Source organism: Macadamia integrifolia, chromosome 1, assembly GCF_013358625.1.
Source record: "Macadamia integrifolia cultivar HAES 741 chromosome 1, SCU_Mint_v3, whole genome shotgun sequence".
Lineage (NCBI taxonomy): Eukaryota > Viridiplantae > Streptophyta > Magnoliopsida > Proteales > Proteaceae > Macadamia > Macadamia integrifolia.
The window spans coordinates 25,502,327-25,528,170 of NC_056557.1; the positions used below are offsets into that span (position 1 = coordinate 25,502,327).

Genomic DNA, 25,844 nt, shown 5'->3' on the forward strand with positions numbered 1-25,844 from the left:
GGAAAGACCTAGAGGATGAGATGACACTAGAGGATCATGACCTCCTAGTGAGCATGGACTTTTTGTGCACCATAGCTCACCAACTGCACTAGGCAGTTGTTGTTTAGAGAATTGATTTTTACTTGGCCAGCAAGTGCCCAACCAAAATGTCATCATATCTTATAAGTAAACATCTGCTCTAAATCAAATAAGTAAACAATCGAGAATAGGGAAATTGATTTGTTGCATTTGTTCATGTTGTAATAGAAATAAAGAGGAATAAATTATAAGGTGAAGATAACTAATATATAAATCAATGAATAAATAGAATTTGAAGCGAAATCATTACTACAAATCAAATCATTGGTAATCATTATAAAAGGTAAATAATATTTAAATCAATGAATAACTAATCAATGAGAAGTAACATTGAAATCACAAAGTGAACCCCGCTATGAAATCTTTTTTTTTTGGTGAATGAAAATTATATTAAAACAAATGAAAAGCAGATACAACAGATAAAGTCTAAACCAGCTAAACTAGGGCAAAGGCCCTACCTATCAGAAGCCAACCCAACAGGTGCAAGACGAAACAAGCCAACCTTAGGAAAGGAACATGCCAGGAAACAAAAAAGAGAGGGAGGGGAGAAAGAAACAAGCAAAGAAGATGGGGAACAAGAAAGTGGGGGTGAGGGGAGGAACAAGCAAAGAAGATACCTTCTTCAACATGAATCAGTTGACCTTTATCATAATCTACCAAACTTGGCTACACTGTAAGAAACCAAGTAAGCGAATAATTGAGAGATAGGATTTTTATGGGAGCTGATCAATGCTTCAAGGGGTTGAATGTTGGCTTCTACTTCTGAGCCCTCCCTCTTGGAGGAGGGTGAGATTCAGGATTCGTGCCCCTACTGGCCTTGAGCTGAGCATCAACATTTACATGTCTAGCTCAACCTTGTGGAGTGTTCAGAGTCATTCCCTCCTTTTGCTGGTGGCCCTTTTTCCTTGAGCCTGTCCAACCTTGCTGCTAACCCTCGGTCTTTTGTAGTGCCTCCTACTCCTTCTACTGAAACCAATTCCCATCTTGTTGGTGCAGTCAATGATAGGATCCAACTCCATTTAGTCCCCCCTCTACTTGTTGGGGAATCAAAAGCTGCTAAATTCACTTCCTCGGAGTTGAATGATGCTCTCAATGGTGGAATACCCTTGTGGGTCACTTCATTGGCAAGAGAACCTCATTCCTCCTTGTAAAGGGTATCTTACTCCGGCAGTGGAAGCCTTATGGTGCTATCCATTGTTTCTTGTTAGAAAATGGGATGTTTGTTTTCATGGTTTTTAATGAAGACGAAAAGGCTCGGATTTTTGAGGCAGGGCCGTAGTTTTTTTTTTGGTAAAGAAATTATTTCATTAAAAAAGAGGAATCCAAAGCAATAAAAAATAAAAGAAAAAACACCACAAGCATTTTCTAGTCTCCCACCTTCGGCATTGCCATCAGCAGGAGAAAGAAAAGCACATTAAAACCAATAGTGAGGTCTACCTTCAGCATCCCTGACCAGGGAATTTAAAATATGAGAGGGTAAGCCCACATCTTCATCTGAGCTCTCTTTCTTAGCCGCATCTCTAGCCAGAAAATCTGCGATGGCATTCCCATCTCTACAATTGTGAGAGATCTTCCAAGAGATGTTGTTCAGGTATGGTTGGAGGAATAGCCAACGCTGAAGAGCAAACCAAGGAATTGTATGATGCAGGGCCATGGTTAGTTGTAAGAAAACCTATTATTCTTCTTCAATTGGTGAAAAATCTTCTAGTTAATCAGATTAATCTCTTCTCCCTTGAGGGTAGTGAACAAGAGTCAGGTACTGAATAGGATGTCGGTGTGAGTCATGTTCGTAGTAGTTTATTCTAGCCTCAGGCAGGATCTGATTCTATAGTAAATCAATATAAAAATATGAGCAGTGAGTCATTTTCCAGCCACAACGACAACTCAGAAATGGAGGAGATGAGCTCCTCGAGGGAAGGGATTTGTTCCGAGGAGATGAATTTGGAGGTGTTGTCGAAGGTCACTCTGGGAATGGAGGAGACTTCAATTAGGTCAGATTGCTATAGCTGATGTAGATAATGATTTTGGGTTGAGGCTAGCTCCTATAATTGATGACCTTCTCTTAGAGGAATGTCTTCTTCGATGAAGACCAAGAAGAGAAGAAGAAGTACGATAAGAAAAATGGTTCAAGTGATTGCAGAGACTCAAGAGTAAGCAAGCCTACTCCTTCGAGATGGGATCCAGGAGCTTGAGATGGGGGTCTAAACGAAGAATTTGGTGATCTTTGTAGAAGATAGAGATGTTGTCAGTCCAGCTCGAAGTGACTTAGGCAATGAAGGAGATGTGGCATTTGAGGGTGTGCTTCTCCTGTGGAGGACTTAGGGTATGACTATGGTATTGATTCTTTGCGGGGAGATCCTAGTGTGAATGTAGGTGTTAATGGTATGGGAGTTGGATGGTTCCTCCCATTCCTCCTTATAATCGTAATGGGAAGAAGGCCAACTTTAGAATCAGGTGATTGATGGTTTCTGGCTGATTTTGTCCATTGTTCCTCTTTGGGTGGTCTCCCTCCCACTTGATTTGGTTGTAGGTTAGTCCATTGTTTTGTTATGGACTTTTCTCCTTGTATTTTCCTTCTTTCTATTTTAATATATTTTTCAATTTTTTTTTGCTAAAAGATGAGATTTTCATTAAAAGAAAAATAATACAGAAGAAGCATAAAAACTGGATTTTTAACCTCCACCTTCGGCATTGCCATCAGCAGAGGAGAAAAACTCATTTTAGTCGAACCTATATCTAGGCCTAGACTCAGCGTCATGGCTGATCTTGTCCCTTATATGATTGGGAAAATTTACATTCCTCTCTGATATTCCTTTTTTCTTTTTTCTACTTCCATTGTTTTTCATTCATCCAAAAAAAAAAAATGTAGAGTGAATAATGAGATCAATAGAAGCTTTATAAATAAATTTCCTTATTCATAATCTCATACTTATTGATTTTTAACAATTTCATTTACAGCCATAATATTGAAATCAATGGATAATCAATTCACCTATTATAACCTCATACTCAAATTATTTTATCGGTTTTTCAGTCTATATATTGTTAGGTTCAGTGTGATCCAATTTACAATTGATCCCATCACTTGGGGACAAATACACAACTATGAAGAAGAAGCCAAGCAAATAATCACACACAACGTAAGGATTAAGGTGGTTCAACAATTTATACATAGATTTTTGTTATTATACCACTGAAGGATTCCCTTCATTATTTGTTACAGCTTAGGATCCATACTTATTATGAAATGACAAAGTATCAACCATATAATAAAAAACAATAACTTTCTATAAAAGAAAAATTCAAAAACAATAATTGAAGAGAAACTAAAGGAGGAATATTCCAATGACATCGTAACATGCATAATCATCTCCCTCCATCTAATGATATCATCACTTGATCAGTCAAACTATCATATCCAAAAGTGTTACTATGCAAGTCTGATGCTTCGCCAAAAATACAATCCACCTTCTCCGGATTTTGTGCAACCCCAGGGTGCCTTTGATACTTGCTCAACCGCTGCAGTTCCATTGTCACTTCCTTCATTGTAGGCCTTTCTTCCCCTTTTACTCTTAAACATCTCTCAGCAAGTTTTAAAACTTCATGGAGTTGCTCTTTGCTTCCTTCAGGTATAACCCGATCATCTAGAATATCCCAAACCCTACCCTCTTTGGTTGAAGTGACAAAATGCATGGCTAGACATGTCTCTTTACCTGGGCCATTAGAATGGACTGCTTTCTTTCCAGTTAATAGCTCCACTAGTACTACACCAAAACTATAAACATCACTCTTTTCTGTGAGTTGACTTGATTGAAGGTACTCGGGGTCCAAGTACCCCAATGTTCCTTGGACAACTGTACTTATTTGAGTTTGGTCTAAAGGAACCAACCTTGATGCACCAAAATCTGCCATCTTTGCCATATAATTATCATCCAAGAGAATGTTTGCAGACTTAATATCTCTATGAATGATAGGTGGCGAAGCTGCAGAATGCAAATAAGCGATTGCCTCCGATGTTTCCGCAGCTATCCGCAGTCGATTATCCCATGAAATAGGAGAATTGCTCCCCTCGCCATGAATATGGTGGAATAGGGTGTTGTTTGTAACAAATTCATACACTAATATAGGAACCTCAGACTCTAAGCAACAACCCAATAGCTTTACAACATTTCTATGGTTGATTTGGGAGAGAATAACCACCTCATTTATGAATTGCTCTATCTGACTTTCATCAACTACTTTTGATTTCTTAATAGCAACAGTTCTATGATTAGGTAGAATTCCCTTGTATACTGTACCATAGCCTCCTCGGCCAAGGATCTGGTTCTGAGCATAGTTGTTAGTTGCCTGCTTTAGTTCTTCTTCTGTAAATATTTTGGCAGCTTCAACAGGGCCCTCACGGGAAGATAATTGTTGCTTTAACAAGAAACCTCCATTTTGCTTGAAGAATTTCTGCTTGAGTTTGTCAACCTTTCTCTTTTGATATACGTAAAGCCCCAAAAAGCTAACAAGAAGTAGAAACAAGCAGCCTAAGGCAGTACCTATAAGATGCAAGTGAACTTAGGCTATGTTTGATAATCTAAGAAAAGAAAAGAAAAAATATAAAAACATAATAAGACCCAAAAAAAAAAATTGATTACACAATGATTTTTTATGTCTATCTCTCTCCTCAAATTCAAAATTTTTTGAAGTTTTTCTTCTCTTGGCTACCAAACATAGCCTTATTGAACAAACTAAAAGTTGGATCAAAATTTGGGTGCACATAGATCATAGATAATGTACTAATGGAGCAGCAGGAACAATTAGGTATTTCCATAGAACATTCCTTACCCTTGCTTAATGAGGTTTATATCATAAATATACATTTGGTATTCAATAGTATTTAATCGATGATGAATTAATAGATAACACCAGTCTACACTAAATGGCCAATACAAGGAATTCTAAATTTAATATTGTTAAACTATGCTGGACGGGGACCTGTTCTTCTTCTTCTTCTTCTTCTTCTTATTTAAAATTCAATTGTTTAGACCAAACTCGCCCAAGTTTCACCCCGGTCAAACACCCAAGGTATCACGATTTACAATTTTCCTAAGCCTAGTTAAAGCCTGATTTGGTATTATATAAATTTTAATTTTGGATTGATATTCACGAAACTCAATGACTAATTTTTGGTCAAGAAATGAAAATTGTATAGCTGCATCAATCTGAAATATTCTAAGAATAAGAAATCTATTTGACAGTTTAATTTTTTAGAATAAAATCTCTAGATTTCTTTATGAGAGAGTGGTGGTGATAGCATGACGGATTTGGGAAATATTTGTATTTCGCTAAAATAAGGTGTAATATTCTAACCGAACAACTTTCAAAATAGAAATCATCTTATGAAATTGAAATTGAAATTAAAATAGTTTTTATACCAAATTGGGCCTGAGATTGATTTTATTTATTGTTTTTTTCTTACCTACGGTGACCGGAATCACTGGAAATTGTTTTTGAAGAGCAATGCATCCACTTCCAATTTTTTTTCCGTCTCCAAAATAACCAGTTGGGCAAGAGCATTTGTAACTTCCGGGAAGATTGGTACAGATTCCACTGCAAGGATTAGTAATTGGATTTTCACATTCATTTATGTCTGCAAGAAACACACAATCTTAGGACTTTCCACCATATATAGATGCAAAATTGCAAACAAAAATGCACTGAAAGGGTATGATGCCATAATGGTGCAAGAAAGGTCAGGTTACCTTGGCATCCATATGGAAGATAAGGGTTCCCTCGGTAACCTTGAGAACAGTTGCAGCTATATCCAAGACCATTCTTGGAGATGATACAGTCACTGTTGTTGCCGCATGCGTAATTAGTCATGTTTGTTTTCGCTTCAGCGCAGGTCTTATTATCTATTGCCCAGTCATACACAACTGGGACTCGCGAAAAACCTTCATTATCGACGTAGGAGCTAAAATTCAAGAGATCTGAGACGGTGAAGTTGAACCAGTTCATGTCCACGAGGAAAGCATAGCTACAAGGATTGAAATCAATGACCTGGATGTGATTTCTGAAGCTTTTGAGCTCTATAATGTAGTTTTTGAAGCCCTTTGGAATTGAGTTCTGGCAACAGCCGATGCCAGTGCAGGAACCATTGGTCACATCAGATCTGTTGCTGCAAATCATGCTACACCCAGTCGTGAAGTTCAGGCCACCGGAGCCAATGATGTAAGAGGAGGTGTCGCAACCCAGAGTTGTGAATTTATTCTCTGTGTCGGAGTACGAAAAGGTGTCCAAAAACAATTCCATAGAGGGGATGTTCGAATTAGTTGGTTGGCCGAAGTTGTTGAAGCAATCTCCACTTACATAGGACCATAAACGCATTTGGCCTTGGAATGAAAGATCTAGAACTTCTATGTTCCCTGAGAACAGTTTTGGAGGGTTGTAGCTGTAGTTGCAGGTTAGCCCAAACCCAAAGGATCTGTAACAGCTTTCATCATTTCCGAGGCCAAAGGGGTAAGGAACTGAGATGTTCCCACATTTGTCTGGACAATTCGTCTTCACCATTGGCGATGCAGATGCTGCAGCTGCCCATAACAGGACTAGGAGGAGGTGATGTGCGACAAGAGGACTCCTCATCGTTAATGGCTTCTAAATCTAATATTTTTCCATTGCTTCCTCAACTGCTATTTATAGGTTATTAGATTGTGTCCATCCTCATATGCGCACATGGAATTCAATTAATCTCTCTCTTCTTACAATAGATTTTCATATTGAGTGGATTTCAAGTGTGGATCAGACCTCATATCAGAATGATTCTCATGAATACCTGATCCAAACTGGTGCAATGTTTCAACGAAAGAAGAAAAAGAAAAAAATCATATTGATCTTGCGTGTGGATAACTACAGCGATGATACAGATGACATGACTTGCACCTAAATATCCCTAATAATAAATGGAATTAAACCATAGTAATTAATTTAGTATGTCAACTTGGATTGCAATGCTAAACCAGTCAACCGATTCAGATTTTACAAAGTCATTGATTTATAGTTTTATTCTTTCTTTTCCTTTTATTAGAGTACGCAACATTTTTGTTCCACGAATTATTCCACGATTTATAATGCTAACTTTTGATAATAACATGATAATAAATAGTTTTTAATTTATATTTGAATATCCTATTTTAACCCTGAGATAAAATACTTTTCGGAATAACAAAAAGGCAATAGAAAATAGCTCTCAAGTTTTAAACATATAGAGACGTCATTAATTAAGATAGAATATCTATGGGACGCCCATGTGCAATTTTTGGCAAATGGGGGTGGAGGACTTCAAACGGTCAAATAGGGAGATTTTTTCATGGAGAGAGAGAGAGAGAGAGAGAGAGAGAGAGAGGCTTGTTTGTGAGGGAGCCTGTAAGGAATCCGCATGACGACATTCTTCTTGATATGATGACTGCTTGTTCAATTGCAATTCTCTGATTAGGAAATAGATATTTATTCCATCATCTCCAGAGTTGACTAATAAACAAAGTGAAGATCTTTCTCCCTCTCACACACACAAAAACACACGCACGCGCGTGCGCACGCACACACACACTTTTATGGGAAAATGATTTTTATGGGGGAGTGTGGTCTCTATGCCTAGACACATGGGGGAAAACTGTTTGACCCACACCCTCTATGAAATGAAAAATGACGCCTTTGTTGATGCTTTCTCGTGCGCTCATATTAACCTAATTAGACTTTCCCTTGAGAACCATAGAAAACGCATTCGAAAATGCTTCCTTTACCCATAAATTCAAAGGATTTTTCATCCTTTTAAGCTTCACTACAACCAAAAAATAAGAGTACCATGCATAGGAGAGTCTGACGGCATTGTACCACTTCTAAAAATCCTTGTGCTCCGCCCAGAATCTTTGCATACGGAAAGGCACATTTTCGGTGTAGGAACACCATCACATGAAATCACCAAAGGAGTGAAAGGACAGTGATCAGGGTAATCTATATAACCACTCGATGAGAGCATTGAGGGAACTGAGCCATCCATTCTTCATTGCAAAGACTACGACCAAGAACTACTATGAGATTACCAACTCTGCGATTGTTAGACCAAGTGATTTGCAACCACAAGATGGGATAGAATTAGAGATGCTGCATCCATCATTGCTGCAAATTCACCCGCCAAAACCAAATTAAAATTGCCTAGGCCACACTTTTTATGAGATAAAAGACAAGCATTAATGTCCCCAAACACCATCTAAGGTAGAGACCGTTATGGCTAAAATGAAAACAACCCAATGTCTACCGAGTGGCCCTAAGATGCGGAAGTAGCTGAACCACCCGACAAAACCACCATAGTCCACCTAATTTAAGGTAGGCACCTAATATGGGAGCCGACCGACCAATGGCATCAAGCAAAACCCAGGAGCCAAACGGCTATGCCAATACCATGGGAAGCCCCACGTGCAAGAGGTTCAATCCGTCAACTACGCATCACGTGAAGATCAATCCATCGGTTAACAGACTATCTTCTGCTTGGAACAAGTAACTGGGCAACCACATCATCTATCCTCCACTGATCGGTCCAAGACCTGGACAACACCATCAAGAAGTATTCCCCAAAAAGGGAAGTTGATTGAGTCTAGCATGGGTATCATAGGAACAGAGCAAACCCAAGCAAGACATTTGTTGGAATAATGAATCTTTCCTCGAAGGAAGGGAATCTTGTCATATTCCCGAGATATGGCCAATATGGAAAACTCCTATAACGAAAACAATCTCCACATTCACTTTTCTACTACAACCCTTGCCAAATCTAGACTCCTACCTTTGATAGGCAACTACCATATCGAGACTTTCCACAGGAAACCGCCATGTCCAACTATAAAAATCCAAGTAAACGCCTTTCTAAGGAACCAATTTTTTTACATTCTTTACGAGAATTATCTGTTCGCACATAAGTCTAACTTAGGCATTAGAGAGTCCCTCATCAAATCAGCCCGACGCTCATGTGTTTGTTCTTCTTTGCAGAGCGCAAAGGAGTCTAGGACAATTTCCAGCAGCAACAAAGTCGAATCATAAATCCCACATAAATCACACCACAGGTGATGTCTTTCATCCCTGAAACAATTAGCATGAACAATAGAGAGAAAATATTTCTAGTTCTCAACATCCAATAACAGAGAAATATGCTTGTCAAAGAACCTCAATATGTTTGGCTTTGTCAGGCCCTCCTTCCAGAGAATCCAAATATTAGGATCCTTGTTTGAACAATTATATAGTATAGATCATATCAGTATGAAAATCCAAAGCATCGAAAAATTTCATGAGACACTTATCAGGACTGACCTTAGGCTCTGCCAAGCATAAAATTGATGGATTATGAGCCTTAATTAAATTTCATAGAGCAGCTCTCGCCCTATCATTTCAAATCCTTTTAATGTTCCAGGAAAATACCATCATTGGGAAAAATATTGAGAGGAAGAACTACCACCTGGGTGTTGCTACCCGAATCGTTTTTGCAAATTCCTATCAACCTCCGGAAAAACATCCTCTGCAAGTAGGATAAGGTGCGGTGAGTTGCGGTGCTGCGTAAAATTATGACACGTGTCACAAACGAATACAACGGTGAAGGAGGCTCGCCCGAACCCAACCCACTGTCAACCCATTTCAACTGGAAGGTGGCGAAAACCCACCCGATTATGAGTCACAATCCCAATCTAGGGTTCATGTTTCCCTTTCCCATTCACGACTTTGCTTCACAGAGAAACAAGGAGAAACCAATTTGCAGATGAGAAGAATCAACTTTCTTATCCACAAATTCTATAGAAATGTTAATGAAATTCAGATCTCATCCTTTGATGGGGATGTTCTTCTTTCTCCGTTTCATCATCTAATATACATTTCATAAATTCAAAACTTCTCTTACCCATCAACCATAAGCTTATAAAGACAATCAAACCAGCCATAATTAAAACACCTGGCCTGTTCTTAGAATCTCAAACAAGATTTCACTACACCGAGAAACAAAGATGAAGGATATCTGAAAGAGATTTCACCAAAAATGGAGGACAAGAGTCTGGATTGCATTTCCCAAATATCAACCGTAAGCATATAAAGACAGTCAAACCACCCAGAATTAAAACACCTGGCCTACTCCATGGAGCTGAGAAAGAAAATCTCCAATAGAAAAAGGAGGAAGAAGGATTCCGTAGTTGGGCTCTTCGTGTTCCCTGTTCCGTCGAGGTTTACTGGTCGCTGGTCGCTGCTTGGTGCTCTAGTCGCGGCTCTCTGCGCTGCATGGTGAAGATTGCGATAAAGAAGCGCAAAAAGGGGTTACCTAGTTGTAACCTAGGTAGGTTACAAAAGGCTTGTAACCCACTTTTAATTACCTAAAAAGTCTTATACCGTGAAAGAAATGATTGGTTCAAGAAGATTCAAAAAGTAATTTCATCTGTTTATATTCCTAATAAAATCTTAAAAGCTGCTGCACCACTTTTTGTGAAAAAGTGTTTAAAAATGGTAGAAATGTAATTTTATCCTCAAATAGACCCATCACTACGTTTGAAATTTCAAATCTCAATTCCTTGTCTCTCTGAAGTCCAACATTGGATTGAAAAAAAAAAATTATACTAACCGTTGGATGATTGGGTCTATTGCTTTGAGTAAGGGTGTCCATTTCCGGTCCAAGCGAGTTGCACTAATAAAGAGAAACGTGAAACGAACCTTTATCGATTTGAGTTTTTATCAAATCGGTAAAAAATTGAATTGGACCAAATCAAGAGAATCGAAACCATAAAAGACCTTATAACAACTTTAAAAAATTACTAAAAGAGAACATATTACCTACAAGAGGCCATTAAGTCAACTCAATAAAAACCGAATCGGTCTAAATTGAAATTGAACTTTGATTTCAATTTGGCCTAATACTAGATAAAATCTAGATCAAAGTGACCAAAATCGGAAATGGATCAAATCAATCACAAAAGCCTTATAATCAATCATTCTGAAATAGCCTGGATAGGTATTATTATGGTCGATTTGGATCGAAATTGGTTTATTCAACCAATGATTTTAAACTCGAAATTGAGTATCAAAACAATCCCTCTAGTGATTCCAATTCTAAATTGACCATTCTAGAACTTCCGGAGTTGTATAGTTCATGACCAATTCTAATCCAGATCGGCTAATACCAGAATTTTAAGTCAAAATCAAAGGATAAATTGGTCCATAATGATTCCAGTCTAGATCATATTCGAATCAATCACAAAAATGCTATAATTGACACTAAATTCTAAAAACCAATAGCCTAATCCCAAAAATCCTAGATATGCCATTCTATAATGATCAGAATTGGGATTGATCTGAACTAGCCAAATCAACTAGGGATTTTAAACTTGGAATTGGAGATCGAACTGATCATGGTTTCAAGTATCGATCCGGGATCGGTACTATCAGCTGAGACCGATCCTCGATTCAAATCGGTTATCCGGATCTTTTCAGGGGTAAAATAGGTAAAAATTCCTTTTATAAAAATCAAGGGTAAAATAGACCGATACCCACTGATCCCATCCGATTTGGATCGGTATAGAATCGGCATCGACAGAGATTGATACTAATACCGTCCCCTACATCCTTGGAACTGATTCCTATAAATTTTGATCCAATCGAATCAAAATCGGATAAAAAGAACCCTAGAATTGCCCTCAAATCTTAAGACCTACGATCTAGTCCTATAAACCTTATAATCGATTTTAAACATAGAATCAAAGATCAAAATAGTAGCTTCCAATATCAATCCAAATCCAAATCAAATTGGAATTGACCAGAATCAATCCCAAAACCCTTAGAATCAACCTATAAAATATATTATAATTACACAATTTCACATGTCATCATTATAGTAGTACCAAGCCTATGATATTACTTTACGAAAAAAAAAAAACAAGCATACAATATTGCCATTTGTCATCTTTCTGGATTTTAACTTTCTTAAAAACGCTAGCATATTTAATACAATTGATTTCTTTGAAAAGAGAAAAAGAGACATGATTAGAACTATCTTACCACCTCATCTCTAATGCACAACAGACATTATTGCAATATAATTGATACATGAATTTCTGGGAAGAGGTTTTGTTTTCTAAATTTCAAAAAACAAAAATGAAGTCCACCAAAAGTTTTAAACCCATAAAAGTATTGGACATGCCGAGAAGAAAGAGAGCCTTTACCTGACTCATTGGAGATGATCTTGCCAAACTTTATGCCATAAAAACCAAGAAAGGTAATAGAAAGACTCGAAAGGAGGAAGACGATCAGTTGGGGCGAGGGGTTGTTTGGGTTGTTTGGGAAGAGTGTATTCGTTCTTAAAATACCCCTCGTTTTGCCATTTAAATCAAAGTAACAATTCAAAAATTTGAGGTTGAATTTGCTTTTTTGACCTTAAAAGCAATCGCAAAATGACAAAATAAATGGGACACAATAATTTACTTTTTTGACCTTAAAAGCTTACTTTTTTTACCTTAAAAGCAATCACAAAATGACAAAATAATGGGGACACAGTAATTTACTTTTTTGACCTTAAAAGCAATCACAAAATGACAAAATAATGGGGACACAATAATTTAGGTTACAAGGTTTTTGTAACCGGGTAGGTTACATTTAGACATACCCAAACCTAAGACTTTCTTGTTGCTGCTTGGTGCCCTAGGAAGGATTTGGAAGAAAACGCAGGTGGGAATCAGATCTCTACTATGAACAGCTGTTGTGCAGGGAGGATAAGGTGTAGTGAGGTGCAGTGAAGCAGAAATTATGACATGTGTCACAAACGAATCCAATGGTGAAGGAGGCTCACCCGAATCTAGTCCACTCTTGACCCATTTCAATTGGAAGGTGGCGGAAACCCACCCGATTATGACTCACAGTCCTAATCTAGGGTTCATTTTTCCCTTTCCCACCCGAAAAACCACTCGTTATGCAGCTACATCAAAATGAAGAGCTATCATTCTCCCATTATCATGGCTTTCGATTGATGGAAGGGCCATCAACGAGTCTTGCACCACATCATTCTCCACACTTGACTCAGAGTCCTCATACGAAGAAGCCCCAAGACTTAGAGGTGTCAATTCCAAGCCCGTACTGGTAGGCTAGACCGAGCCCGACACCTTTATGGCTCTACCCAGACCGGCCCGATTAATAAACGTGTTGGGTTTAAGCCCGACACATTTATAAATAGGTAGTACACAGTGCAGCCACCTAGCCCGACAGGCTCTCGACTAGCCCGACACATTTACAAGTCCGATTTAAACTGACTCCTTTAAGCCCGACCTAGCCCGACCCCTTTAATACTACTTGCATTTTTTTAATTTTTTTTAATACTATTTGTATTTAGTGCTAAGGCTTTGTGATATATACAATTGATATGGTGGTAATTGTTATATGAACGTTCATATTTTTTATGCATAGTTTAATTGATTTGAACTTCCTAAACTTGGGTTATGTAGATGGTTTAATTGATTTGGGTTTCGTGGGTTAAAGATCGAGTACCTTAGTAATTTATTTACTGTGCCCCATCTTTGGCTTAATCCATTTTAACTATAGAATCTTTTTCTTTGTTATGCCCATCTTTGCCTCATTTCATTGGTATTCCTCTTCAAGCACATTTTAGAGGCCAAATTTAAAAAGGACCCATTTAAAGCCCAATAATAGTTAAATAGGTTTATAGCCCGGTTAAGGTCCGTTTATGATAGCTCAATTAAAGTCCGAGACAAACTGACCTGATTATTAATTGTACCATGCCCGCGCTTGCTAAGCCCGTTTAGCTAAATAGGCGTTTAAGGTGCAACCCTAGAAATTGGCCGAGCCCAATTTGGCCCGATCGAGATTGGCCCGGCCTGACCGATTGACACCCCTACCAAGAATAACTTCAATTACACCATCTGGGTCTGCCCCACTCAGATCCACATCCCTTGGGTCTATATTTGAGACCCCATGAGACAAAGAAGACAATTCACACAAGTGATCTGCCAAACTCCCACCCGCCCCTCCTTGTCATGAAAAAAAATTGGAAAAGATCCACTTCTAGAAAAAAAAAAAAATGAAAATAGATTCGCTGCTCGAATGATCATCTAGTCAGGTGAGCATCCAACATTTACTCCATTTCCTTTCATTATATTGGTAAAGAGAGGTATATTTGGAAGTAAAAGGGACCGATGTTTGATGCTCACCTGATCTTACGATCAGCGGATCCAATCTTCTAGAAATCAAATCCCTCTCACCTATAATAGCCTCACTCGTTCGAACACGTGGAGAGACCATAGTGTGAGAAAGTGTTCCATATTTGGCAACATTCCCTGATTACTCACGTTTCTTGCAGCTGACCGGGGATTCCCACTCGAAGCAGGATTCACATGAATAATTGGGCGCCACTGCTTCGCAGTCCATATATTGTTAATGCACAGAAATCCACATGGCCGAAGAGAGTAAAACGATGCCCATCATAAACCACTTGAGGGCTCTTGGTGCACGGTAACGAGCCATCCTTTACCGCCATCGGAAGGCAATCTATGGCCGGAAGGGTAGGCCTCCTAACCACAAATGCGAATGATCGTCTCATAGGTGGGACTGCCGCAGCAACCACTAGCACCATCAGCGCCTCTTCAAGCAAAGGAAGAGGAACTGGAATAACTGCAGGAGACAAGTGAGATTCCCCAGCAGGAAGGGGTCCACAATCCATCTTCCAGCTCAAAATCCAAAAATCCACCAACCGCCTCCAATTCCGGATCATCAAATGTGCCATCCACCATTAGGGGCACATTTGATAACATTTATGCCATTTATATTTTCAGAAATGACAGAAACATAAATTTCCGTTTCTAAAAACAGATGGAATTAAAGGTGTTTAATAAGTCATATTTCTGGAAGTCGATAGTAACTAGTGAAATAATGGCCACGAGTTGTTTCCAGAAATGACAAAACATGGGTCGTTTCTTGAACCATAAATAAGTAGAAATTTCAATTTCTATTTCTGAAAACAAGTGAAATGAAACAATTTTATGAAACGCTTTTTGTCCCGTTCCTGCCATTTCTGGACACAAAAACGACAGAAACACGTTTCTTGAAACGTTATCAAATGGGCCCTAGGTCTCCGAGAGGGGAAACCCTAACCGTACTCGTACCTTCTCTCATCACTCGCCTAAATGCACCTTAAGTAGTTGTAGAGTTGTTTTATATAGGAAGTGAGGACAACCCGGTTGCACACATATATGGGGCGTTCAAATACCTTAAGAAGATGCCCATACCACTCAACTCTACATAATTTAGTGTACTTCAATCACTAGTAAGTTATACATCTTTTTATTATATAATAGTATTAATAAGTAGCACAATACGAGTGACTAGCTGTCATAGAATATCCGAAGCTTCATATAATCATAATCAAAGTCAAGAACTCAATAGGAAATCTATATGAGCAGCAGCTGTGGAGGCCATGTCCAAAATTTTGCTCTAGAGAAAAATCTAGGCCACGCTAGAAGTATATCTGCCAATGTTTTTTCTGTTTGCATAAGAAAATGAGCAAAAAAGAATAAGAAGACGAGGAATTGAAGAAGAAAGAAGATGAAGATAGTTTCAGGCTGGGCTGGGCTGGGCTTTGCCCAAGGTCTCAACCCTAGCCCAGCCGGCCATGACTCAGGGTCAGAAATTCCCAACCCTGACACCTATTCAACCTCCAGATGGGCTTGAATCGAAAGAACCAAACTCACAACCCTATTCTTAGGAATATTTCAGTATTTAACCAACTCTCTTTATGTTCATATCTCTGTATGGAGTGTAGAGTGTAGATTATCGCCACACATCTATCCTCTATACTCTTCCAGTCCACACCTCTCCCATCAGATTCAATAACCTAAAGAAGTTTTTGCAAAATCTAGGTTCATTCATCAATCTTTCGTGGTCCTTGGATGGATTGGTTGGTCTACCTCTCGGTGCATCAGTTTGTATATTTTGGAATAACAAACACGGATGAGCAAGGGCTTATACATTTAAGTGGCGGATTTTTGGCGCAAAAGGGTTTAACTACAGTTATTTTGCTTTTAACAGCGGTAAAAATCCTCCATTAAATCCCTTGTTTCTTGTTGTGCTCAAAAGAGAGATTACCCAATTGGCTGAAGTCTCATAGAACAAGCATGGATTTATCATTACACAGATTTTAGATTGATTAAATCCAACTAGATCTAGGTCTATCCAATACCAGGAGAATATAATATTGGTTTTTCCATTGTTCTTCTTGCTACTATTGTAGACAAGTGGTGTAACGTTATTTTTTTTTTGGGGAAGGGGGGGTGTCTCCCAAACATCATTTATGCATATTTAACACAAATTATAATGGTGAACAAATTATACATAGATTGTTGTTATTATACTATGGAAGGCTTCCCTTCGCTATTTGTTTCAGCTTAGGAACCACACACACACACACGCATATATATATATATATATATTGGAAAAGATCAGATTTGTATTAAAATAAGAAAAACAATAACAAAACCATACCCAAAGCAAAAACAAACTATTATAAATCGGGTCAAAGGCAGAAATTTTAGAGAGTCGGATGCAGAACCCTAACTAACGCTTGAGAAAGGAGATCTCTACGGCGACGCCGTCTGGAGCAGCCTGGACTCACGATGGGCTGCTCACCCCCCCTCCGCTTCCTCTCTTCTCCTTCTTCTCTCGTTCTCCCTCTTTCTCTCGTCTCCTTCTTCTCTCGCTTCCTTTCTTCCTCTTCTTCTTCTTCTTCAGTCTCACACTTCCGGGAGGCGTGATCCACCCGTTGCCAACTCCCCATCCCTTCCATTCCTGTCTCAACCCTGATCGGGTGATGGTCTTGCCTGAATCCCCCTAATCCTCCCTGTAAGACTCGTTGGCTCCCTCTTCTACTGGCATTCTCTGGGCCTGCCGCTGCTCTTCTTCTTCTTCTTCCTCGAGTTGCTGCTTTGATCAGGTTTCGCTTGTTGTTGTCCTCCACCGCTCCGACCTGCTCTCTAACTACTTCATTGGCTCCTCCCCCCCTCTGCCGACGCTCACCGGACCTGTTGCCACTCATCCTTGAGTCGCTTCACTACTTGAGTATGCCATTGCGCCGATGACCTTAACTTGCTTTCCTCTGGATCCTTGGCTGACCAAACATTTCCTTATGTTTGCTCCCTGATCGATTCGCTCGTCTCAATGGTTTCTTATCTCATTTAGCCTACAGCCCCCTCGCCATCGCCCTCCGGAAGGCTAGTACCCCCCTTTGCGGCTGTCTCCTCCGTGAGGCTAGCTTCTCTCTTGGCCGTGGCCCTCCGCAAGGCCACCACCTTGCTGCGGTGCCTGTTGTTTATGCCGGAACGCCGATTCATGTCTTGGCGGCTGGAAGTGATTGTGTTGAGATCCGCTGGTGGAACCCTACCTCTTTTTTCCCTTTTTTTTCCCATTTGCCCTTCCCCCTTCTTTGGGCTTATGGGTTCTTGGATCCTTTATTTAGCCCATGTGGACTTTGAGTTGTATTAGACATATCTAAAATGATATGTCTTCCACTCCCCAAGCCCACTGCGCCTTGGATGCTGTCCTTTTGGGCTTTGGTTACTCTTGTAGGGTTTGCAATCTCCATTAGGGGATATATTTTCCCTCCCCCTTCTTTTAATGCATTTATTAATTCACCCAAAACAAACTATTATAAATCGAGTAGGGGACCCCCACCTTTGGCATTGCCATCAGCAAGAGCCCTCCACCGCTATGTACAAAACCTATATCTTGGTCTTAACGTTACATCATAAGACAATTCCTCTATGATGTGAGAAGGAAAAACGCTCACTAAAAAGACAAATTATAATTGTACTTTTTTTTTGTGGATAAAAATATATTAAAATATAAGATAAAAAATAGATACAATAGACAAGACAATTCCGCTAAACAAGGGCAAAGACCCTAGCCAAAGGAAACGAACCCAAGAGAAGGGCAACAAACCTGAGTCCTAAGAAAGAAGGCAAGACAAAACCAAGCCCGAGGGAGACACAAGGGTAAGAAACTAGGATTCTAAGAAAAAAAAGGGGTGAGGGCAGTACAAGACAAATGATACAACAAAAAAGAGGAAGGGCAACAACAAAAAATAAATAAATAAAAAGAGAAATAGATAGTACATCAAAACTAAGGCGGGGAAGAAGAAAAAGCGATAGATCCCATGAGGATCCAAGATGTTTATTTTTTGTCTATTTAGAAAAACAACACAATTTTGAAGGACAAACTAAAGAAGGAAGATTCCAATGACATCATAACATGTATAATCATCGCCCACCATCTAATGATATTATCACTTGATTAGTCAAACTATCATACCCAAAAGTGTTGTGACCATACAAGTCTGATGGTTGGCCAAAAACACTGACCACCAGCTCGGGATCCTGTGTGACCCTAGTGTGGGGATCTCGTGTGACCTCAATGTGCCTTTGATACTTTCTCAACCCTTGCAGTTCTATTGTCACTTCCTTCATTGTGGGTCTTTCTTCATTAGTCAAACTATCATATCCAAAAGTGTTACTATGCAAGTTTGATGCTTCGCCAAAAATACAATCCACCTTCTCCGGATTTTGTGCAGCCCCAGGGTGCCTCTGATACTTGCTCAACCGCTGCAATTCCATTGTCACTTCCTTCATTGTAGGCCTTTCTCCCCCTTTTACTCTTAAACATCTCTCAGCAAGTTTTAAAACTTCATGGAGTTGCTCTTTGCTTCCTTCAGGTATAACCCGATCATCTAGAATATCCCAAACCCTACCCTCTTTAGTTGAAGTGACAAAATGCATGGCTAGACATGTCTCTTTACCTGGCCCATTTGAATGGACTGCTTTCTTTCCGGTTAATAGCTCCACTAGTACTACACCAAAATTATAAACATCACTCTTTTCTGTGAGTTGACTTGATTGAAGGTACTCAGGGTCCAAGTACCCCAATGTTCCTTGGACGACTGTACTTATTTGAGTTTGGTCTAAAGGAACCAACCTTGATGCGCCAAAATCTGCCATCTTCGCCGTATAATTATCATCCAAGAGAATGTTTACAGACTTAATATCTCTGTGAATGATTGGTGGCGAAGCTGCAGAATGCAAATAAGTGATTGCTTCTGATGTTTCCGCAGCTATCCGCAGTCGATTATCCCATGAAATAGAAGAATTGCTCCCCTCGCCATGGATATGGTGAAATAGGGTGTTGTTTGTAACAAATTCATACACTAATATTGGAACCTCAGACTCTAAGCAACAACCCAATAGTTTTACAACATTTCTATGGTTGATTTGGGAGAGAATAACCACCTCATTTATGAATTGCTCTATCTGACTTTCATCAACAACTTCTGATTTCTTAATGGCAACAGTTCTATGATTAGATAGAACTCCCTTGTATATTGTGCCATAGCCTCCTCGACTAAGGATCTGGCTCGGAGTATAGTTGTTAGTCACCTGCTTTAGTTCTTCTTCTGTAAAGATTTTGGCAGCTTCAACAAGGCCTTCACGGGAAGTTAGTTGTTGCTTTAACAAGAAACCTCCATTTTGCTTGAAGAATTTCTTCTTGAGTTTTTCAACCTTTCTCTTTTGATATATGCAAAGCCCCAAAATGCTAACAATAAGTAGAAACAAGCAGCCTAAGGCAGTACCTGTAAGAAGCCATTAAAATTATTGAACACACTAACAGTGGGTCAAAATTGGGGTGCCCATGGAGCGATTATGTGCTAATAGAGCATAAGGCAACTATACACCCTGATTTTAGATAGCAAAGGAAATACTATTACATATAACGACAACAAACGAAATTTTGTGAAAAAAAAAAAATCTTAATAAACTAAATACATGGAAGAGGCGAAGGAGTTAGGTTTTTTTTTTAGTTAGTGTTTAATCATCATAAAACGTGGAAGGGATGTTGCAAAAACTGAGAAACAATCATTTTTTTTTTAATTGTTCTTTTTCTTCTCCCTAACTCGTCCCAACCCATGCATCTCCTTTCCCCTTCCCTTGTTAGGATCGATCAGGGTCAGCCCAATCCAGTCTTGAAGGCTGTTTAGGATTGGATTTTTCAGGCCCTGAGTCAAGGTCAAGCCTGGCCTGGGCCCAGCTAAGGAGACTCGAGGTTGGGCTGAGATTTTCAAAAGCTCAATCCCACCTGACCTTGTATAGAACCTTCTTTCCCATTATTCAGTGAGTGCTATATATATTATAAATATGCACTTGGTATTTAAGAGTATTTAAGTTGTATTAGCATATTAGGCATGACCACTGTAATTATAGAACTAATTCGTTATGAATTAATAGAGAATACTGGTACATGAACAAGGCACAAAGCAAGTTGGATCCATATAAATATATGTGGAAAATACTTTCTAAACATGATTTTTTTTTTTTGCTAACGACGTGTATTCAAGCCTCTAGCTTGATTAGTCCTGCGGGCCCATACTGACCCCACAACCGCATGGATTGGGTCATACCGGGGTTGAATGAGAACCATTCAACTTTCACTGAAAGCAGTGAAGAGCACTATATACCCCCGTGTGAGTGGCCCAAGGTGTGCTTAGTGGGTGTCGAACTTAGGACATCCGAGTTTCGGCTCGTACCAAGTTCGTTGCTTACCAACTACGCTATCCCCTTGGGTTGACTTTTTGAACATGAGGTGCAGACAATGTTTATTCATATAAAATATTTTATTATTTTTTTTCTACTCTAAAAATTGAATAAAAAATACCTATGTGAGGAGATGTTGCCTATACCTCATGTTCAAAGAACCCTTTCCCAAATATCGAAAATGGATTAGCTACTCGTACAATCACCTGGTCACACGAGTTAACATTCAACATCTGTCCTTTTTGTTTCTAAATATATCCCTCTTTATCCTTATAATGGTAGAAAGTGAGACAGGTATTGAATACTGACTCATACGACCAAATGATCATATGAGCAGCGGATTCAATCTCCCAAATATCAGAGTCAAATACACTTTCTTAGAAGGACAAGACCTAGACTTGGGCCTTAGCGGCACTGATGAGCGGTGGAAGCTTTTGACAATATATAGTAACTCTAGTCTAGGCCAAATGGCCAATATTCTCTCCTTTTATATCATATTTCTTAATTTTATTTTGAAATTAATCAATAAAATATAGGGGAAAAAAATCAAGAAATATATTAGAAAAGGTAAGCTGAGTTTGGCTATCTGGTCAAGCCCTTTTTCGGTGTAAAAATTTGGTAGGTGCTCGCTCAGCTAGAGCTGAGTATGCAACTTGGGTAAGCCTACAAGGATTTATAAATTTAATTCTGTTGAAACACAACGGGCCTGGTCTATTTAGAATTCTAAATTTAATTCAGCTAAACTACCCTAGACAAGGCCTGATCTTTTTAATTTTATTTAAAATTCAGTTGTTCAAACAAACCTCGCCGAAGTTTCACCCTGGTCAAATATCAAAGTTATAATGATTTATAGTTTTCATAAGTCTACGGTCTGATTTGGTATGATTTCTATTTCAATTTTGGATTGATTTCCATAAAAAAATTCAACAAAAAAAAATAAAATAAAAAAATAGAAATTGTTTAGTCACATTAATTTAAATGATTTCAAAAATAAAAAAGTCATATAGCAGTTGAATTTCTGAGAATAGGTTCTCTGTATTTCTTAGGAAGAGTGTTGTGGTGGGGGTGATAGAAGAGGTGGTGGGGCTGGGAAGCAAGGGGGTATTGATGAGTGAGACCATTTGGAGAAGAAGACTGATGTTTCTTAATGAAATTATCACTTTGCCCATCAAATTAACCATGCGCTTATTATTAAAGAGCAAGAGTGAATACAACAACCATAGTTTCAAACATTGGACCGAGATAGGACAACCCCCAGTTGAAAAGGTGATCAAATCAATTTAGAAAAAAAAAAGGATAAATACATTCAATCCAGAGCAATCCAGATTTATATCAATCAAGACCAATCCCAAGTTTTAATATCTTGACAACAACAAACAATTCTTTAGTCTTATCTCAACTAAATGGAGTCGGTATTTCAAAATAAGATGCAAAAATCAAATAAAAAAACTTCCAAAATAAAAAAATACTAAATCAAGCCTTATAGAAATGTGGGATAAATTACCAGATTGATTTTATTTATTATTATTTCTTACCTACAGTGACCGGAATCACTGGAAATTGCTTTTGAGGAGGAATGCATCCACTTCCAATTTTTTCCCCATTTCCAAGATAACGAGGCGGGCAAGAGCATTTGTAAGTCCCAGGAAGGTTGGTACAACTCCCACTGCAAGGATTACTATTTGGATCTGCACATTCATCTATATCTGCAACAAACACACCTACATGCTTAGGGTTCTTTACCATAAAATAAATGAAAAATGAGTTGAAATGGTATGGTGCCATAACCATAATGGTGAACATGGTTTTAAAAATTAGATCAGTATCAGTTGACATCGATCCCTAATTCTGTTCGATGTAATACTGATCCACTCGCTAATTATAAGGGTAAAATGATCCAAACTTACAATTATTTATGACAAACAAGGATAAATTTAATGATCCAAATTTATAATTATTTACGAAAAACAAGGATAAATTTGTCTGATCTAGTCTAATCCTTACCGATATCAATCATAATGATTATGGATCAGGTTCCATACGAGAACCATTTTTGCATGGTCTGATTCACAAAGAAAGAATCTACTACAAGATTTCTCCTTGGATGGATTCCATCTGTGTGGATTAGTCACGTACGAGAATGGTTCTCCTAAGAGGACCTGATCCACTGCAATCTATATATCAGCTGAGACTGATTATGGTGAGAGATGATTCAGGTTACCTTGGCATCCATCTGACAGGTAAGGATTCCCTTGATAACCTTGGGAACAGTTGTAGCTATACCCAAGACCATTCTTGGAGATGATACAGTCGTTGTTGTTGCCGCAAGCATAATTAGTTAGGTTTTTCTTAGCTTCAGCGCAAGTCTTATTATCTACTACCCAGTCGTACACCACTGGGACTTGCGGATAACCTGTTTCATCTACGTTGGGGTCGAAATTCAAGAGATTGGAGACAGAGAAGTTGAACCAGTTCATGTCCACAAGGAAAGCATAGCCACAGGGATTGAAATCAAAGACTTGGGTGTGATTACGAAAGCTGTGGACCTCATTTATGGTCTGTCTACATAAGACCATAAACGCATATGGCCTTGCAATGAAATAGCTTCAACTTCCATGTTCCCTGAGAATAGTCTTGGAGGGTTGTAGTTGTAGTTGCAGGTTAGTCTATGTTGAAATAGTCTATTGGCATTAACATTAATGAGTGTACAATGGTGCTCTTATATAGAGATTACAATTATTGAGTTATAGACAAACTCTATGATCACATGTGGGATCCTATTCCAACTCTGCTATCTCATGAGGTAGTATTGGACTGCAAGTAGTCTCTAGAGTTTGTGCTCACTGAAAATGCCTACAATGTAGGAGAGGTTGTTGAGTATGAGTATGACTCTAGAGGTTGAGTTCGAGTGGGACGCTAACTGTCCTGATACACCCCCTCAAGGTGGAGATTTGAATGGTCGAATCCGCAGCTTGTCCCGTAGAAAGGAGAACTGTGTAGAGCTGAGAGCTTTGGTAAGGATATCGGCTATCTGGTCATGGGTTGAAATGAACTGCACTTGAAGTTCCTTGGAGGCGACTTTATCACGAACGAAGTGGAAGTCAATTTCAACATGCTTGGTACGAGCATGAAAGACCGGATTGACCGAAAGGTAAGTGGCCCCATTGTTGTCACACCAAAGAATGGGTGCAATGGGAACAGGGATCCCTAATTTCTCAAAGAGAGAGCGAAGCCAAGTGAGTTCGGCGCAGGCATCAGCCACTGCTTTGTACTCAGACTCGGTGGAGGAGCGTGCAACTGTCTTCTGCTTCTTAGAGGCCTAGGAGATCAAATTAGAACCCATATAGATGGCATAGCCTCCTGTGGATTTACGATCCGTACTGTCACCAGCCCAGTCAGCATCAGAGAATGCTTGTAATTGGAGGGACCTAGATTTGGAGATGAACAACCCATGATCCTTGGTTCCTTGGAGATAGCGTAGAATCCGTTTGACTAGTGTCCAATGGTCTTCGGTGGGGGCATGCATAAACTGACAGGCACGGTTCACTGAATAAGCCACATCAGGCCTGTTGAGGGTGATGTATTGGAGAGCACCGACAATGGAGCGATATCTGGTGGGGTCCAAAAGAAGGACACCCCCTGTCGAAGATGCTGCAAAGGTGGTGGCCATGGGAGTAGTGACGGGCTTACAGTTAGTCATGCCAGCCCTCTGGAGGAGATCAGTGATGTACCGGTGTTGAGAGAGGAGGACACCATCAGACCGATATAGGGCTTCAATACCAAGAAAAAAACTGAGACGACCAAGATCCTTGATAGAGAATTCTGAAGCAAGCTGATAAAGGAGAGTCTGAACATAAGTTGGTTGGTTCCCTGTAACCAAGATGTCATCGACGTAGACAAGGACATATGTGACAACAGAGCCCTGCATGTAGATAAACAGTGATGTGTTGGTTTGGGATGACCGAAAATCGGAGCGAGTGAGGAACTCAGTTAACCTGTGAAACCAAGCCCTAGGAGCCTATTTGAGCCCATAGAGGGACTTGTGGAGGCGATAGACATGATTAGGGCGAAGGGCATCTTCAAAACCCTGGGGTTGAGCCATGTAGACTTCCTCAGATAGAATACCATGCAAGAATGCATTTTGAACATCAAGCTGATGAACAGCCCATCTGTTAGATATGGCCAAGGAGAGGACCGTTCGTATGGTAGTAGGTTTGATGACAGGGCTAAAGGTCTCATGATACTCAAGACCAGGTTGTCGATGAAATCCTTTAGCAACTAAATGGGCATTATAGTGCTCAAGGGAGCCATCTGCCTTCCGTTTGATGCGGTACACCCACTTGCAGCCAACCAGATTCATAGTTTCCCTGTAAGGCACAAGAGACCAAGAACCATTACATAATAAAGCATTAAATTCATCAGATATAGCAGAACGCCAATGAGGAACCTTGTGGGCCTGGAAGAAGCATGTAGGTTTAGCCGGGTCAGGTGAGGTGGTGGTAGAGAGGGTCAGGGGGTCAGCATAGAGATCGTGTAGGGTTCTGGTGCGAAGGGGTGGGGTGGTAGAGGAGTCAGGGTTAGGGCTGGTTAGGGTTAGGTGAGGTGAGAAAGGAGGGGATATGGGAGAGGGTGGTTTTGGGGTGGCAGGGAGAGGGATGGGTGGATTTGGGAGGGTAGGCAGAGGGCTAGGGTGAGGTTGAGGGGTAGGTATGTTAGGTGCAATGCCCCACGGGGGATGGGTAGTAGGAGGGGGTTGGGTTGATGAGGATGGTGGTGCAGTGTGAAATGGGAAGGTAGATTCGTCAAATCTGACATGGCGAGATATGTAGATACGACGGGTGATGAGATCCATACAACGATAACCATGATGGGAAGGGCTATATCCTAAGAAAACACATGAGGCAGAACGGGGTTCAACCTTGTGATGATTGTAAGGACGGAGCCATGGATAACAAAGGCATCCAAAGATTTTTAGAAAAGAGTAGTCCGGAGAATTGCCTGTAACCAAATGATGGGGGGATTTGTTACCTGTGATAGAGGAGGGCATGTGATTGATGAGAAAGACTGCGGTTTCAAAGGCATAATCCCAGTAAGCCTGGGGAACAGCGGCATGGGATAGTAGGGTAATCC

General features: G+C 39.7%; 1 protein-coding gene across 1 annotated transcript; it reads right to left on the reverse strand.

Annotated features, from left to right (window-relative positions):
• Positions 1–3,444: 3,444 nt before the first annotated feature.
• Positions 3,445–23,191, reverse strand: LOC122072347 (wall-associated receptor kinase 2-like). Its single transcript, XM_042636921.1, has 8 exons — positions 22,936–23,191; positions 22,250–22,420; positions 18,404–19,756; positions 14,618–14,757; positions 14,432–14,498; positions 5,826–6,653; positions 5,543–5,713; positions 3,445–4,619 (listed from the first exon to the last, which is right to left on the reverse strand). The coding sequence occupies exons 1-8, from the start codon at positions 23,189–23,191 to the stop codon at positions 3,445–3,447; spliced, it is 4,161 nt and encodes a 1,386-aa protein (XP_042492855.1).
• Positions 23,192–25,844: the final 2,653 nt, after the last annotated feature.